Here is an 18812-nt window from a genome sequence, read left to right as displayed (position 1 = left end):
TCCAAAGGAACCCCATAATTTCAATAAGATTCTCAGGGAAAGGATAGCCCCAGATTCCCCTCTGTTTCCTAGAACCATATAATAGATAAATACTGGAAGGAAATTGACAGTGTAAAAGAGAATCTGACAAAACTCTTGGTCTCTGAAGTATTTATTTGGTCCTCAAGAAACTAAAAACCTGTCTCAATTTGAGAAGATAGTATAATTAACATTATCCAATCCCTTAATTGGGCACTGATCAGAAGGATCTTATATTTCCCATTCCATAGAGGGTCAAAGGAGTATCCTGTCTTCCCCAGATTTTGTTTTATAATTTGAAAAAAAGGGATAATAGTTACTTCAGAAAGTTTTTATTAAAATTCCCCAAAGATACTTTAAAACACTAAATTATCAAGAGATATTTCATCTCATTAAAGCTGTTTGTTAAAAGAATAAATCTTTTAATTTTTCAAATCAAATTTAAAATTGTATACAATAAAATATAAAATAAAGAGACATGTCACTGTAACATTCCCTTCGAATTAAGCTGGTCCCTTATTTCTCAGTGTCCTCTCTTACCTTCCCTTCTCAAAAAAGAAAAAAGGAAAAAATAGGAAGAAAAAGAAAAAAAAAGAAATAGGTGGATCACTTGCTGTCTTGGGGAAGGGGAAAAATTTTGGAACACAAGATTTTGCAAAAGTGAATATTGAAAACTATTTTTGCATGTATTTGGAAAAAATACTATTAAAATAAATATATAAATGACTTAACATGATCTTAAAAAAGGAAAAAAAAAGAAATAGTAGGCAAAGTAAGAAAGGAGCATAACATAAAGAGAATCAAGGGAAAAGACAGAAACTGAAAAGGAGAGGAAATAGACTAAAGTAATGAAAAATGTAAAATTGTACTTGGAATTATTACACAGATATCATAAATTTAAATGTTGAAATACATTCGTTTTACAGAAATTTTCCTTTGAAATAGAGGTTGGGAAAGGAACAAATATGTTGTCAGGAGAGCAGTTCAGAAGAAAGTTGTAGGATGGATACTTTGAAATTTCACTTAAAGCTAATAATAGCAAAGTTAGCTTATTAGTCTGTGGTATTGATTTATATGCTTGAAAAATTGGTTACCTAATGGCTTCTTTTCCATGGAATTCTGGTGATATTGGTTCAAAACAGTCAGAGTAATGCTCAGTGTTGATTTCATTCTCCAGTATTTCATGAACAGTCTTTTGCTTTTGGAACCAAAATGAAGACTTAAGGAAAAACAAAGGCGATTGCTGACGTCCATATTCATCTAATAGGGACAGAATTAAATATTGATTATATCACAATAATTAAAGCAGACTATCCTAAGGTGGCATATTTTGATCTTACATCTCATAACATGTAATTTTTTATTTTAATATTTCTTTTGATTCCATATATTGCCTTACGGTAACTGGTGTAAATAAGGTAGGTAAATGGAACAATGGCTGGGCCTCGAGTCAGGAACAGTGAGCTCAAATCCAATCTCAGACACATATTAGCTATATGACTCTGAGTAAGTCACTTAACACTGTTTGCCTCAATTTCTTCATCTGTAAATGAGATGGAAAAGGATATAGCAAATCACTCCATTTTCTTTGTCAATAAAATCCCAAATAGGGTCACAAAGAGTTGGACACAATTGAAACAATTGAACAACTACTGTAAGTAGAGGGGAAGTTAGGTAAATATTAAACATGATGGATATGTTTATGAGAAGCAATGTATTTTTCTTAATATATTTATCAAAGTAGAATTGAATTGACCCAAAAGGAATGCGTATTAAACATTGGTTTTGTCTGGGATTTATTAGTGTTTTGGGGGTTTTTTGGCAAGGCAATTGGGATTAAATGACTTGCCTAGGGTCACATAGCTAGGAAGTGTTAAGAGTCTGAGGCCAGATTTGAACTCAGGTCCTCCTGACTGCAGAGCTGATGTTTTATCCACTGCACCATCTTGCTGACCCAAGAACTGTATATTAAACATTAAGAATTTCTTTCTCTTTAAGATTTTCAGATCCTCAAAAAAGAATCACAAAATGCTTCTCCTAGGAAAAAGGACTTCAACCAAATCTTGAAAAAAGCTAAAGATTAGAAGAAATGGAAGTGAGGACAGAGGAAATTCTATATGTGGGAGTGAGCCCAAGCAAAGTAATAGGTTAAATGTCATGAATGAGGAATAACAAGTAAGAGACTGGTTGAAACAGAGAGTGATTAATAGGCAGTAATATGAATCTTTTTGTAAGATAGATTGTAACTCAATGGCAAAGGGCTTTAAATGACAAAAAGAGTTTTTACTTAATGAGAGAGAATATAGGGAGCTTCCTGAACAAGGGAGTGATGTCATCAAACTTTTGTTTTAAAAATATTAATATAGTAACCATATAGAGGACTGATTAATGAGGAGAGAAATTGGATGAAGGGAAACAAACTGAACACCTTTCACAATTACCCAAGAAGAAAAGTTAACTTCAAATGAAATTGGAAAATTTGGAGGAAGAATAAATTTAAGAGAGAAGAGAGATTTGATCCAAGACAATCCCAAAGGATGCATGATGGAAAATGCCATCCATATCCAGAGAAAAACTGATGGAGTCTGAATGCAGATCAAAGAATATTATTTTTAGCTTTATTTTTTCCATCATTTTTTTCTTTTGGTTTGTTTCTTCTTTCACAACATGACTGATATATCAAATTGCTTACAGTTTTAGGGGGGAAAAGATGGGAGGTTGGGAAGTTAAGGTACAGGTTGTCCAACAGTTATCCCTCACTCTCATCATAAAATCATTCCATTTTAGTTTTTGTCTATACAACCATTTAATAAGATCTTTTACTCTATTTTTCCTGTGTAATTGGTTTGTGATGTCTCATGCCCTGTTTACACCCACTGTGAACTCCTTTATTGCCCTTTAAATTATTTCTGCTATTTTTCAATTGTGTCCAACTCTTCATGTGATTTTGTGGGTCATGGCAAAGATACTTGAATGATTTTATTCTCCAGATCATTTCACAGATAAGCAACTGAGACAAATGGGTTAAATGACTTGCCCAGAATCACACAGTCAATAAATTTCTGGGGCTGAATTTGAACTCAGGAAGATGAGTCTTTCTGACTTTAGACCTGGCACTTGAACCATTAGACTAGTTAACTAAGTACTGTCCATTTTCCATTCTACAGAGACTAAAGAACTCCATGACTTTCTGCCATACAAACACTGAACAGCTAGGGATAAAGTTAGTGAGTGGATAGAGTGCTGGGTTTGGAGTTAGGAAAACCGAAGTTCAAATCTAACCTTACTAGCTATTTGAACCTTGTCAAGTTACTTAATCTTTATTTGCCTCAGCTTCTTCATCTGTAAAATGGAGATAATAATATTATCTATCTACCAGTATTGTTATATTAATTTTTAAAATATAATGATTATTTAAATTATATATTTATAAAGCATATTTATTCATATATGTTGTTTTTATTATTTATTAATTGAAATATAATAATTATCAGATGAGATAATTATAAAGAAATAATTATAGCATAGTGACTAACATATAGTAAGCATTGTAAAACTGTTAGCTACTGTTGTTTTTTTCCTTATTATTGTTACAACATGACCAATAGAATACTGATGTTAAAAAGATGGGGGTATGTTTCAAGGAGACATTTGGAATAATTTTAAAAATTTTGAAATGTCCTCAAGGTAATCCACTCTGCTATAAATCAAGAAATCATTCTATCAGTGATAATATCTCATTACATTGGAAAAATAGCTCTGAATATTTGGAATTAATTTGAATTTAATTGTAAACACACTCATACTTACTAGGCAAGATTTTGTCAAAATACAATGTCAATGCCAAATAAAAAAGAACATCAAAAAACAATATGGAAAATGTTGCTAGGATTAGATATGAGTCTCCTGAAGGATCAGGAAAGGTAACACCTCTTAAATCATAATCGAGGAGGATAATCTGAAAACAAAACAAATAAATAAAAAAATTAAAAGAGTAGAACAGAATTAAAGTTGTCAGCAATATGAATTATAATTTGATTTTATGATCACGGTTTAAATAAAGTTTAATTATTTTCCAATGTAATCATTAGCAATCCTAATTCACAGAGATTCAGTATTACAAAAGAAGAAAATGACATAAGAGAAAATAAAAACCCCTAACAAGATTGAACTAAAAGTTCATTGTTGACTTTTCCAGTGATAATTGCAGTGATAAATGCAAAGAATCATTTATTTTGTACATTTATCAAGTTTAATTTTGATGATGCAATTGGGTTTTAATTTGAAACATCATAAATGTATCTATGATTGTAGCTCATTTTCCACCACTCTGTAGTGTTCACAAATTCCTGGGGACAACATGGAGTCTTTTTAAAATAAGTGAACCTTGATTATTATATTTTTAGTTCCTACTCCATTTTGAAACTAAGGACCCCTATGTCAGTAGATTTCATATGTTTTTGTTCATACACCCTATCAGCAAAATAAAAATTTTGAGTGTGCATACCCAATATTTATTACATATATACACAAATATTTGCATATATGTGCATGTATGAGTATGTGTATTTACATATATATGTATATCATCTTTATATGTGTGTGATTATATATATATATATATATGTAAATCACATATAAGGCAGAACCATGATGGTGGGAAAAGAGTAACAACTTACCTGAGCTCTCTCCAAAGCCACTCTAAAACTCCTTTAAATAATGTTATAAAACAATTTCTGAAGCAGCAGAACTCACCAAAGAACAGGGTGAAATAACTTTCCAACCAAACTTACAAGTTTAGCAGGAAATGTTTGTTGTACCTAGGTGAGGGTGGAGTACAGTTCAGCTCAGGTGGCACCAGCACAAATCTATTCCCAGAAAACCAGGAACAGGCTTTGGAAGTCATTGATTCAGCAACAATAGTTACTTCTGCACTTCTCAGTTCACAGATGGTAAAAGACTCAAACTAGTCAGAAGGAAATTACAGGGAATTTTTTTGTTGGAATTGAGGCAGGACTCTCCGTTGGTTTGCCCACACTTGGATCCAGGTCACAGTCCTGGATGACAATCCCAGGGTGAGGAAGAGTACCAGTACACTAAAACTTGTGGCCACAGTGGAACAAGAATCATCTTCCTAATTACAGGTCAGAAAAGAGTACTTATGGTCATTCATACACCAATACACAGGTGAGGAGAGTAGTAAACACACCTCTCTTTAGATCATACACCTTGGAAGAACTGAAAACTTATAGTCCCTAGAAGTATCTCTGAAAACAGCTGAACAAACCTCCTAAAGCTTGGAACAGTGCACCCTCCACCCTGGATGCAGAGCCCTAATTTTAACAAAAAGAGTTAAAAAGTGAGGAAATAGATTGGAAAAGTGAGCAAACAGCAGAAGAAAAAAAATCTGACTGTAGAAAGTTATTATGGTGACAAGGAAGATCAAAACATACATTTAGAAGAAGATAGCATAGTTAAAGGTCCTCCATCCAAAGCCTCCAAGAAAAATATGATTTGGTTTTAAGTCATTGTAAGAGTTCAAAAAGTATTTGAAAATCAAATAAGAAAGGCAGAATAAAAATTAGAAAAAAAATTTGGAAAAAATTTTCATTTGAAAATAATGCAAGAAAATAATGAAAAACAGTGAACAGCTTGGTAAAGAAGACACAAAAAATATTGTAGAAAAGAACACCTTAAAAACAGACTCGGCCAAATGATAAAAGAAGTACAAAAAGTCAATGAGAAGAATTATCCAAGAAACAGAATTAGGTAAATGGAAAAAGAGGCATAAAAACATGCTGAAAAAAAATACTCCTTAAAAGTAGAATTAGTTGAATGGAAAAGGAGATACAAAAGCTCACTGAAGAAAATAATTCCTTAAAAATTAGAATTGAGCAATGGGACCCTATGAAAAGTGAAGAACAAATTGAACAAAAACAAAAGAATGGAAAAATAGAAGACAATATGACTTGAAAAATGGATCCAAGAAAGACAATTTTAAAACTATTGGACTATCTGAAAGCCAGGAAGAGCCTAGACATCATCTTTCAAGAAATTTATCAAGTAAATCTGCCCTGACATTCTAAGAACCAGAAGATAAAATAGAAATGAAAAAAAAATTCACCTATCATTTCCTGCAAGAGATACAAAAATGAAAAATCCCAGGAATAGTATAGCCAAATTCCAGAGCTTCCACATCAAGGGGAGAATATTATAAGCACCCAGAAAAAAAGCAGTTCAAGTGGCATGGAGCCATAGTCAAGATAATACAATATTTAGTCACTTCTATATTAAAGGACCAAAGGAGTTGGAATATGATATTCTGGGGTACAAAGAGCTAAGATTATTACCAAGTATCACCCACCCAGGAAAACTCAGTATAATCCTTGAGGGGAAAATGGATATTCAATGAAATAATGGATTTCCAAGTATTCTTGATGAAAAGACTAGAGCTGATTACAAAATTTGGCTTTCAAATACAAAACTTAAGAGAACTATAAAAAAATAAACAGCAAAGGGAAATCATAAGGAATTAAATAAATTTGAACTGTTTACATTCCTATATGGAAAGATCATACTTTCAACTCATAAGAATTAGAAAGGCAGTTAGAAGGAATATATAAAAGCATGTGTGAGTTGGAATTGAATAATAACTAAAATTAAGGGGTGAAAGAGGAAGATACTGGGAGAAAGGGAAAAGAAGAGGTAAAATGGGGTAAATTAGCCTATAAAAGAGGCAAGAAAAAGCTTTTACAATGGAGGGGAAAGATGGAAGTAAGAGGAAGTATGTGAACCTTATTCTCATTAGAATTGACTCAAAAAGGGAATAACATACATCTATTTAAATTCCAGGAAATGCAGTAGGGGAAAGGAATAAGAAAAAAGGATGAGGATGATAGAGGGGAGGGCAGATTGAGGAAAGCAGTAGTCAAAAGCAAAACACTTTGAGGAGAGACAAAGTGAAAGAAGAAAATAGAATAAACAGGGTGAGGAGGAATAGGATAGAGGAAAATACAGTTAGCAATAGTAACTGTGAAAAAAAATTTGAATCAAGTTTTTCTGATAAAGGCTTTCTTTGTCCTATAAAGAGAAATGAGTCAAAATTTTAAAATAAGAGCCCATTACCCAATTGATAAATGCTCAAAAGATATGAATAGTTTTCGATGAAATAATCAAAGCTATCTATAGTCACATGAAAAAAGCTCTATTGATTGGAGAAATGCAATTTAAAATAATTCTGAGGTTCTATTTCATATCTAGCAAATTGGCTAATAGGAAAGAAAAAGAAAATAACAAATGTTGGAGGGGATTTCCAGAAAGAGACATTAATGCACTGTTAAAGGGGTTGTGAATTGATTCAACCATTCTATAGAGCAATTTGGAACTATGCTCAAAGGACTACCCACTGACTTAGCAATAGCACTACTAGAGCTGTATCTCCTCTTCAAAATTTTTTTAAAAAGGAAAAGAATGTATATGTACAAAAATATTTATAGGGGCTCTTTTCTGGTGGTAAAGAAGTGGAAATTAAGGGGATGTCTATCACTTGAGAAATGGCTGAACAAATTGTGGTATGTAGTGATGATAGATTATTTTGTGCTATAAGAATGATGAGCAGGATGCTCTCAGAAAAACCTTTAAAGATTTATATGAGCTGGCTCTCAGAAAAATCTTTAAAGATTTACATGAGCTGATACAAAGAGTAATGTATGGTATACAAAGTAATAGCAATATTGTGAGATGACCAGCTGTGAGTTATGTAACTATTCTTAGGAATATAATGATCCACAGCAACTCTGAAGAACTTTTGATGAAAAATGCTATCCATTCTCAGAAAAAGAACAAATGATAATGGCGTCAATACAGATTGAAGTATACTTTTTTCCTTTCTTTATTTGTCTTAAGGTTTTTTTAATCTGAATTTTCTTTCACAAGATAACTAATATGGAAATATTTTGCACGACTATGCTCATTTAACTTGAATTGCTTACCTTTTCAATGAGGGATCATGGGGAGGGAGAAAGAGAGAGAATTTGGAATTCAAGTTTTTAAATGAATGTAAAAAAATTATTTTCACATGTAACTGGGGAAAAATAAAATATTCAATAAAATAAATCACATATACACATACTGCTGGAGTATAAATATACACTTTAAACTTATACACAAAATAGATATTTTAAAAGAATGAGATAATGATGAAATAACATTTTATCCCAAGTCAAAAGGGAACTGGATTTCATTAAGTATAGAGGTAAAATGATCAAATTTGAGCTTTAGGAAAACCCCTTTAGCAGTTCTTTGAAAGGTGATTTAAAGTAGACACAGATTCCAAGCATAAAGACTAATTAGGAAGCTATTGTAAAAATACATGTAGCAGATGAAGAGATTCTGAAGTAAGATATAGTATATGAGCAGAGAGAAGAATTTGGACTCAAGAGATGTTGTGAAGGTAAAAAAATCAAAATCTAGCACCTGATTGCATATATGAGGGTCAAATTAACACCAAGGTTGTAATGATTAACATAGTAGTGATACCAAAGTAGTTTGAGTAACTTGAATGAAGATGGTGTCTTCAACAGTAAAATAGAGTGTAGAGATAGTCATGTTGGAAGTGAGGATAAAGAGAAGATATAAAATATCTGGGAACCAGTCCACAATCTATCTATGCCTTTTCATCTTGATTAATTCACTGACCTACTCCAAGTAAAAAGGGAACAGTCAGGTCTCTTACTCTCTGGCCATTGTGCCCAAATCCCAAAGCCCACTCTCTGAGGTGTGTGTGCCACAGCCAGAAAGTGATCTCAGGAAAAAGTAGTAAGGGTGGAATTTTCCCAAAAGTGCTCAAGCAGTTCCTGTGGATAGCAATTAATTTAGGTTATAAATGCCTTAGGCTGCTGACACTACATTCAGAAGAAGAGGATCAGAGAGGGAAGAAACTTACAGGGTAATTGGGGGAGTCATGGAAATGGAGGGAAGGGGTTACAAAAGCATTTAATTGGAACAAAAAAAATCATTAGGCAAATTATCAAAAAACACTAAATGATTGCACTTCCAATTCCCTCATTTCTAGAGAAAGTTTGGAAAGAAGCTTCCCTTTATGCACTTGAAAACTGGAGGAAACAACATAATATTTTAACTACTCTTCTCCTCACCTCCTCACAGTTTTATCCATAGACTAATTGTTAATTAATTCTATGGTTTGGTTCTGGTGACTTCCATAACTAAGGATCCCTTACTCTGCCTCCTGATGGCTCTGCTTGTTCATATTTTTTGCCCATATCCTCACTATGACAGCCCCTCACAAATGGCACAGCATCATCCCTTAGAAATTCAAAATATAACCAAGCTTTCTAAGACCTCTCAGGAGGGTTATAGTAAAAGGAACATTGAAACATAAGTGTGGGAAATGTGTAGGGGAGGTATACATTTCTAAATTTTCCAGGTTTCTAGATCCTTTGCTCTTAGAGAGACTTACACACAGACTTTTCATGGTCTTATTTTTTTTTTAAATAAGAGAAACCTGCCACCAGATTCCTGTGTTTTTCCTACCATGGGGCAAAGAGTAAGACAGAGGTGCATTATCCCAGGGATTGTAAGCAAGGAAAAGCAGAGCAGGAACGGAAATGAGATCACTTTGTGAGACTATTGATGTACTTGCTATAAACTGAAGGAAGTAGAGGAATAGAGAATCTGAGTACATAGAGGTGGACAACATCTGGAGCAGATGCACTATACCTGGCAGAGCAAACTGAGGGCTACCCAGGACACCATCAATAGCATTGCTGCCATGATGAAAACAGAATTCCAGGCCAGAGTTTCTTTCTCCCTTGGTTAGCTCAGAACATTGCTATGCAAACTCCTGCTGGGTTGTTTTTTTTATTTTGCTTTGTTTTTTGGTTTTTTGTAAACTTTCTCAATCCATTTCCTTTCCAATCTCCTCAGACCAGCTGGGAGAAGGAGTAGAGGGGGAAAAAGGAAAAATTAATCAAAGCTGCAACAACATTGCCTCCTGCTATTTGAAGTTTTGTCTTTTTGTTGCTTGAGTTTCTTTTGTGTGACTAAAAAAATCAAATAGCTGAAAGAGGGAGAAAAAAAATTTGGAATACAAGGTTTTGCAAAAATGAATGTTGAAAATTATCTTTGCAAATATTTGGGAAAATAAAATACTATTAAAAATAAAATAACTGAATTTAAAATTTAAAAAAAAAACTTAAAAAAAGCAGCAACTGTTAAACTCAAGCCTGAGGAAGGCAAGGATGATGCTTCAAAGTATTAGGAAATATTTATTTTTTAAAAACTCTTTTATTTTTATGTGTGTGTGAAAGAGAGACACAGGCAGACAGAGACAGATAGACACAGAATCAGAGACAAAGAGAGGAAACAGAGAGGCAGAAAGAAACAGAGAGACAAAGAGACAGATAGAAACAGAGAGACAGAAAGAGAAAAAGAGAAAAAGGAACAGAGTAACAGAAACAGAGACACAAAGACACAGACATAGAAGACAGAAACAGAGACACAAAGATACAGACATAGAAGACAGAAACAGAGACAAAAAGAGAAACAGAATTTTAGGGATATATTATAAATATGTAAATAGATTTGCATGTAACTGAAGGTTACACTAGTCCTTTCTGGCCAAAAGAGAAGTGGTGAGGATGGTTATGGAGGGGTGGAGTTGTGAAGAGTAGACTACTCATAGAAATCTGGCGACCAAACAACACAACACACCTCTCTCAACTGGTTAAATATTGACAGTCAAATGATAGCCAAGCTGTCTAGACTAGCAGAGGCCAGGAAACAAGACAGAGATGGTTGTATTTATTACTAAGAGTATCTTTTGATCCTGCATTAGCACTTCTCATCTAACTCTGAGACTGACCATTAGAAAGTGAAATGTATTGGAGTCAAGAAAACGAGTTTCAATTTGACCTAATCATTTCACCTATCTGCCTCAGCTGTTTCAGCTGTAAAATGGGGATGATAATAGCACTCACCTCTTAAAGTTGTTGTGAGGGTCAAATAGAATATTTGTAAAACACTTAGATCAGTAAGCTGGCCCATAGTAGATTCTTAATAAAAGCTTATTAATCATCAGTTTCAACTATTTAGGATATATATAGAAAACAAAGTTTCTGATAGGATGGCTATGCTCATTGCACAGTACACAAACCATCATAGGCTACCTCTATTACAAAGGCCCTATTATACTACAACCTCCCCTTAATAAAACACTTGTATCAAGAATGCACATATAAAGCACGTTATAGACCACTGTTCTTCAAAAACCAGTGATTCTCAAATGGGGTCCCACAGTATATAAGGGTGCTATGAGTTTTGGGTAAAAGGAAAATTTTAAATAATTCTTGCTTAATCTAAATTTTATTTAGTCAGAATGCATAGTATGGTAAGTATAGTATCACACACACACACACACACACACACACACACACACACACCCCTTGCCTTTTGTACATATGCATTAACCTCAAAACATCAGACCTTGAACTCCTAAAGAACTCAACAAAAATACTTTTTTTTATTAAAGAGAAACTGCATATATGCAATTCTCTTGGCTCTCCCTTAATGTTGTCAATTTAACCATTTTACATGCCTTATTTCTATAGCAAAGAATACAATGCCATAAGCAAAATAGTCTGTGAGCTACTGGTATAGACCTTTAGTATAAAGATGTCTCACAGCTCAGATTAGACTTACCCGCACCATTCCAGCACTAAAGGCGAAGGGGCTGAGGAGACATAAAATCCATTCCAAAGAGGCAGGAAGTTGCTTGTACAATGTAGCAAATGCCAAACATCCCCAAAACACAGTAAGGAGGAAAGCAATAAGTCCAGTTAGCAGAGGTTTCTTTATCAATACACAGAGAAGGAAAGCTAAAGCTACCTGAAAGAGAATAACTTTATTTGACAATTGGATAGCAATAGAGTGGGTACAATATAATAAGGATCTTTATATTACAAAATTAACATGTAGCCCCTGTCCCCAGGTCCATTGGTATGAGACTTTCTCCTTATTGGTGTAGTTAAATGCCTTTCCCTGAGTCAGGAGCAGAGAAGAGCTGGCAAGAAAGGCAAAAGAGCTTCCAGTTCTTGGGCAGTCCCTTAGGAGACTGACTCTTCAAGCTTCAGTTCAAGTTAGTTCAGGTGCTTCTGTTTTTCAGTTTTGAGATAGGAGATGATATGGAAGAAGTTGCTGATAAAAAAATACTTTAAGAAACCTATCTCTAGGAAGAGGAGGAGGCAGTCTCCATCTGTCCCTATATTCAGCTTGTCATTCTAAAATAGGGAGTTTCACCTTGTAAGAGATTCAGAACCCTCTTTCCGAATTAAATCGAGTTATTTTGTCCTAATGAGAGAGTTCCTTAATTCTCTGTTGTCTGTATACTTTTCCTACATATACCTTCTCTGATTCTTGTTTTGCTATAATTGGGATATATGTCTTTCTTTACTATGTGTTTTCATTGGTGAGATAGTAATTTTTGATGGGAAAGATGTCCAACCTTGGATATAGTGCTTGTAGTCTTCCTTTTCCCAAAAATGACAAAACAATCAGAGGTTATATGGAACCTGACCATAACTTCAAGATAGTAACATCCTAGATAGCAGAAGATTTAATCCTAGTCCAACATCCTCACTCTCTGAGAACAGAATTGTGCCTTCTGACCCCAAATTCCTACTTTTCCTTCCTAGCAAGAATTAAAGTTTCTCTTGCAAAAAGGTGGGGGAGAAGAGGTTAAAAATATCTATTCTATCTCCCTTTGAGCCACAAAGTAACAAGCTGCCACAAGTATGCCTCACTATACTTGAGCCCTTTCCCTACATATTGATGGCTTCTCTTTATTGCAATAAAGATACATTACAACTATGGAATCATTCTCATTTGAAGTCTTTGTAGCTCTGAATCCAGCTATCTATGCACTAAGCAATAATTTATTGAGTCCTTTTGTGCAAAAATGCTAATTAATTTAACCCACAAGTATAATATGTTTCATTATTAGAATGATAATATAGAAAAAAGTCAACATGTTTTTAAGGCAATCTAATAAAATGGAATACATTGATACCAAGTCCTAAATAATATGTCAGAAATAATCTTTGTTACTATATTTTTAAAATAATGTGGGAAAAGCTAATAATGGACAGAGGACAGAAACAGCTCATATCTGAAACTGACGCATCATTTCCCTGATAACAATCATGTCAAGGAGAGAAAAAAAGAAGAGACCCCATTAACAGCCTAAGTTGATGTTATTATTCACTCAAATAGTTGACTCTGAAGTAGGAAAAGTAACTTACAAAAGTAGTTCAGCAACTTACCACAGACAAACCATACAGAAGAAAAAGGATGAATAATACAAAGTATCCAGTCATGACAACAAGATGAGTAGATGTCACAAGTGCCAGAAATGTGGCCATAATAAAGATGTAGCCGGCATATAACAATCCCCAGGAAAGCCTAAAGCAAAGACATTGTATTATTCCAAAATTCCATTTGCCAGTAAAACATAGAATTATAGATCTTTATCATAGTCCCCTTCTTTCCATTAAATAATTCTACTTATTCTGAAGTACAAATAAATATTTTTTCTCTTGAAAATTTCCAGAAACAAACTCCACAATCTCTCTTAAGAATAGAAACATTTTTTTCTCGTGATTAGCCAGAAGCTCTACTCTTTTGACTTAAGCCTGCTTTGTTAATTCTTCTGTGGATATGGATACCTCCTGTTTTCTTGTACAAACTATTCATACACTGTTCATTTGAGACTATGAAAGAACACACCAACTTTCTCTTCTGATGACATTCACCAATTCAATTTTTAATTTATACTAAAAAGTCCTATTTTCCATTCTTTCATAATTTACTTTTTATAGAATCATAGGATCTTAAACCTGGAAAGAAGATTAGGATCATCAATTTAGAGCAGGAATAGACATTAGATAGACATCATCTAATTTAGGAGTTCTTAATCTGGATTCTTATTCTAAAAATATTTTGAGAACTGCATTTCAACATATATGGCTTCTTTCATAAATCTACATTTTAATTTTGTTTTAAACAAAGTTAGTCTGATGCAGAATTGATGCTAAGTGATGTGAGCAGAACCAAGAGAACACTGTAGATAGCAACAAGATTATGTAACGATCAATTGTGTTGGATTTAGCGCTTTTCAACAATGAGGTGATTCAAGGCAATTCCAATAGACATGTAATGGAGAGTACCATTCCTATCCAGAGAGAGAACTATGGAGAGTGAATGTGGATCAAAGCATTTTCATCTTATTGTTACTGTTTTTTTGGGTTTTCCCCCTTTCTTATGTTTTTTTTCCTTTTGATCTGATTTTTTCTTGCGCAGCATGACTAATATAGAAACATGTTTAGAAGAATTGCACATGTTTAATCTATATCAGATTGCTTGTTGTCTTGGGAAGGATATTGGGAAGGAGGAAAGGGAGAAAAATTTGAAACACAAGATTTTATAAAATTGAATGTTAAAAACTATGTTTACATATATGTGGAAGAATAAAATACTTAAAAGAAAAAAAGTCTGAAAAGTGATTTATATAAGATTTGCCAGATTGCCAAAGTGGTCCAAGACTTAAAAAAAAAAAAGATTAAGAAGTTCTAATCTCATTTTACAGTTGTCAAAAATGAATTTCTAGAAAAATAACTGACTTCATTTTGCTCTGTTAACTATTTTGTTGTATATGATCCCTCATAAACTGCAAAAAGAGATGTGGTATCTCATATTTTTCAGGGTCTCCTTTTCTTCCCATATTTGAATAAAAAGATAACTGATAAAGGTAGAGGATTCCACAGACCTGAGAATGTCCTTCTCCCCTGTCTGATCTAATAGTTCTCTTGGATTTAGTATAATTAGCTATCCTGAGAAAATAATTCCTATAGCAAAAGATATGTTTCCTTTAAGAAATATACTGTATTTCTTTGTGTTAGTAACCTGCATTTTAGTCAATAACTGTCTTTCTTTTCTTTTTTATATAATGTTCAGATATCGCTTGCTAAATCTTTGTTTACATAATGTGTAGATATTGCTTGCTAAATTGTGAATGACACCTTTCCCATCAACTGCTGGTGAGACACGCCACATTCTAAGTTTAATAAAAATCTGTTTCTGTTTTGTTTAGCTCTATTGGCACTAACTAGTCAAATTGATAGACATTCTTGTGATACAGTCAAGAAATTTGAGGTCTAAAATCTGGCTAAGGTCGCACAGCAACATAGTTAAACAAAATCCCAAGTAACTGGTGAGCTTGCCAGTTAACTATCCAGATCTTTCAGTAGTCTTTCTATATCCTTATTCAAATGTCTCAAAATGGTGCATAATATATTTGGCAGAGTGTGACTACAGAAGAGCATTTTAGACAGATGATCTTAGCTCCTTGAAGCATCAATGTATGCCATTTTAGCATGATGAGGTGTTTTTCATAATCCCATTCCAATAGGAACACATTCTCAATTTGTTGTAAAAATCAGATACCTCTTCTGAATACTTACTTATGCATACAAAAAGATCTGAGAAGCATTGTTTCTTAGTGAATAGAAAGAGGGACACAGAGTCAATAAAAAATGAATTCAGGGGCTACCTCTCAGGCATATTGGCTGTGTGACCTTGGAGAAGTTATTTAACTCCAAGCAACTCTCCAAGACTATAGATTGCAGAGAAAGTGATGGTCTGCCATGGTACATATGATTTTTTGCTAATCTGGCAATTTCCTGTATGCCAAAAATCTCTGTCATAGGCTAACTCTTTTCTGTGGTAATAATCTTCCTTCATGAGAAGAAGAAAAGTCTTACATAGACCTTTGAACATTCTTTGAACTAGCAGAGCTCAGAGCCAGATATCAGCAGGGAATCATTCCCTTTGTGATTTCACTAGGCCACAGTGTGGTCCTGACTCTTTCCCACAGACACAGATCAATGAAGCCTCTCTCTAGAGAGCTATTTTTTCTGGAAACAAAAAGAAAAACTTATAGGTTGTAAATCTCCCTGGAGGAAACCCTGGGAAGATAGAAAAACTTCCATAAGAGGAAATGTAAAGATGGGAACCAGTGAGAACTGGAGCTATTATATGTGCTTAATCTGATCCAATAACGTATTTTATGAAAAATATTTCAGTACTATAATACATAATGTCTTGCCACTATCTTTTTAGAGGTAACAATGGAATGAACACTGGTTTGGAGTCAAGCCTGAATTCAAACGCTTCTTCTGTAATTTGTTTCCTATGTGTTGTTGAACATAGATATTTACCCACTCTCAGTCTCAGTTTTCTCCTCTGTAAAATTGAAGAGGTGAAACTAAAGATAGCAGAAGGAGCACTGGACTTAAAGCAAGGAAGACCTAAATTCAGATCCTGCCTTAGTCACCTAAACATTCCATCCTCACCTATTGAAGACAGCACTGGATGTGGAATTAGAAAACCTGAGTTCAAATCCTTGGATCTGCCACTTATTCTCTGTATGATTCTGGACAAATGTTTTAATTTCTCTGGGCCTCATGTTCCTCATCTATAAAACCAAGTTGTTAAATTCAGTGACATCTGAAGTTCCTTCCAGCTCTAAACAGGTGATCCTGGAAACTGAATTCAATTATTCCTTGGGTTTCTCTGACAAGGAATAACTGAATCTGTTGCCTTGACAACACTTAATGCACAGAATAAGGGCTGAACAAATGCTTGTTGCCTGCCTGCCTTCCTACCCACTTGCTTTTATGAACTTATGTTTTCTTATGCTATTATAATATATTGGAAGGTACTGAATTGTTGTTTATTCTTTGTTTTCAAAGAGGACCAATGCCATAAGGCAGGTAATGTCTTTATTTGCAAGTGAATTGGATTTAAGTGAGATAGAGCAGTGCAGTCATTAATTAGTCTCAATCTCCCCTCCAAAATCATCAAAGTCCAGTGCCAAGATATAAATCAGGACAATGGGAGAGTACCGGAGAAGGGACAATTAAAAGTGATGCATGACAGCCCTTGCCTCCAATGGCCTTTCCTTCTGAGATAGCATTTAGTTTCCTAGTCTGTCATTTTAATATGAACTTGCCCTTCCCATGTTTCCTAAAACTATGAAATAAGCATTACATTATTTTTTTATCTCAAATAAAAGCAGAGAAAAATTATATTATTTCTTGTCTCCAAAACAAAAAAACATTTCTGAGAGCCATCTAATGCAATGGTAAATACATATGAAAAGGTAGCAAATAGAGCAAGTTTACATTAATGACATTCTATTATATCAATAATTTAACATAAAATTTAATTTAATATGATAAACAACAATATTATAACAGTATTTTGTATTCCCACATAATCCCACCTTCTACAGGAAGCTTTTCTCAATCTCAATTAATTCTTCCTTCCCTCTGTTGGTGATTTCCAATTTTTTCTATATATAGCTCTATCTGTATATAGCTATTTTCAAATTGTCTTTCCCATTAGACTATGAGCTCCTTGAGAGCAGAGATCGTCTTTTAGTTTTCTTTCCTTCCCCAGGACTTAGCACAGTGCCTAACATACAGTAGGTGGATAATAAATATATATATTGCCTCATTAGACAAAAAAAATCTGATTTTGTAAATATCCAACTCCCCATACTTCATTCATTTGTTCCATTCATAAATAAATTGATTGATTTACCAAAATGCTGAACTTTGGAGACCCATCATTGTCATCCATTCTTTAATGTTTTTTCTGTCTCTTGTAATATTGAGTGATGCAAAATATATCAAGGGTGAAAAAGAAATTATGCAGAAGAAAATGAAGATCTCATTTAGGAATCCTCCTTGGGCAATAAAGGGTAAAGTCTTCATATTTATACCAGATACTGCCATGAGCATATCCATCACCGAATGATTTGTAGCAATCTAAATTTGAATGTTAACACAAATAATTGTTATACTGAGCAGTAGTAGATATCAAGAAATTGCATAACCTTTTAATTCTTTTTATCTTTAGTAGTCACATGTATGCTAAATTCTTTAAATATCAGGTCATTCGTGTATATCATAGGATAATAGATATACATGCATATATAACCTGAAATAAATTACTTAGTTTTGGGAAGATAGGAAGAAAAAAAATTTGGAACTCAAAATGTCATATAAATGAATGTTTAAATTATCTTTACATATAATTGGGAAAATAAAATACTATTTTAAAAAATCTATCTGAGATTTTAGAGATAATCACAGCAACTCCTCCAGTTCACTGATAAGGAATACTGCCCAATGTCACAAAGGCAGTAATTGATCTACTCAAAATGAGAAGCACTATGGTACATTGGAAAACTCATTAGTATTGAAGTTAGAAGACCTCAGATCAAATCCCACCTGCACTATTTACTACCTATGTGACTGGTCCAAGAGTGAGCTTAAGGCATCTCAAAACAGGAATAATTGTTACATTTTCAATGTGAGAATTTCAGTATCAGAAACAGCCAAATATTACAAAATCAGAGCTCAAGTTATTGCTTGTTTGATGCTTTGGATTTAAGAATGTGATGGAGGAAAAAGTCAGTAACGAAGATTGAACTTTAAAAGTGTGGCAAAGGACCTTTTTAAAAAAAATTTGGTTGTTAAATATTTACTGAAGGTTTTCAGCAATTCATTTAACCTCTCTTGGCCTCAGTTTCTTTAACTGTAAAATGAAATAGGCTAGGTCTTTTCCAACTCTAAATCTAATATCAGGAAACAGTCCCTCTGACTCCAAAACTTCCTATTAGCATAGCCTTCTACTTTATCAGTAGAACATTAAAT

At 33.7% G+C, this 18812-nt stretch overlaps 1 protein-coding gene across 1 annotated transcript in view; it reads right to left on the bottom strand.

The window, feature by feature from the left end:
• LOC127560551 (ATP-binding cassette sub-family A member 10-like) overlaps nucleotides 1-18812 on the bottom strand; it is a 109707-nt gene that overhangs the window by 76773 nt on the left and 14122 nt on the right. The window contains exons 6-10 of the mRNA XM_051995227.1: nucleotides 17695-17921; nucleotides 13356-13494; nucleotides 11737-11922; nucleotides 3829-3976; nucleotides 1113-1278 (exon numbers count right to left, since the gene is read on the bottom strand). Of these exons, the coding sequence (XP_051851187.1) occupies nucleotides 1113-1278; nucleotides 3829-3976; nucleotides 11737-11922; nucleotides 13356-13494; nucleotides 17695-17921 (866 nt within the window). The remainder of the gene's footprint in view (nucleotides 1-1112; nucleotides 1279-3828; nucleotides 3977-11736; nucleotides 11923-13355; nucleotides 13495-17694; nucleotides 17922-18812) is intronic.

Source organism: Antechinus flavipes, chromosome 4 (assembly GCF_016432865.1).
Source record: "Antechinus flavipes isolate AdamAnt ecotype Samford, QLD, Australia chromosome 4, AdamAnt_v2, whole genome shotgun sequence".
Taxonomy (NCBI): domain Eukaryota; kingdom Metazoa; phylum Chordata; class Mammalia; order Dasyuromorphia; family Dasyuridae; genus Antechinus; species Antechinus flavipes.
Note: the sequence above shows the minus strand (reverse complement) of the source record. Positions and strands in the feature narration are given on the sequence as shown.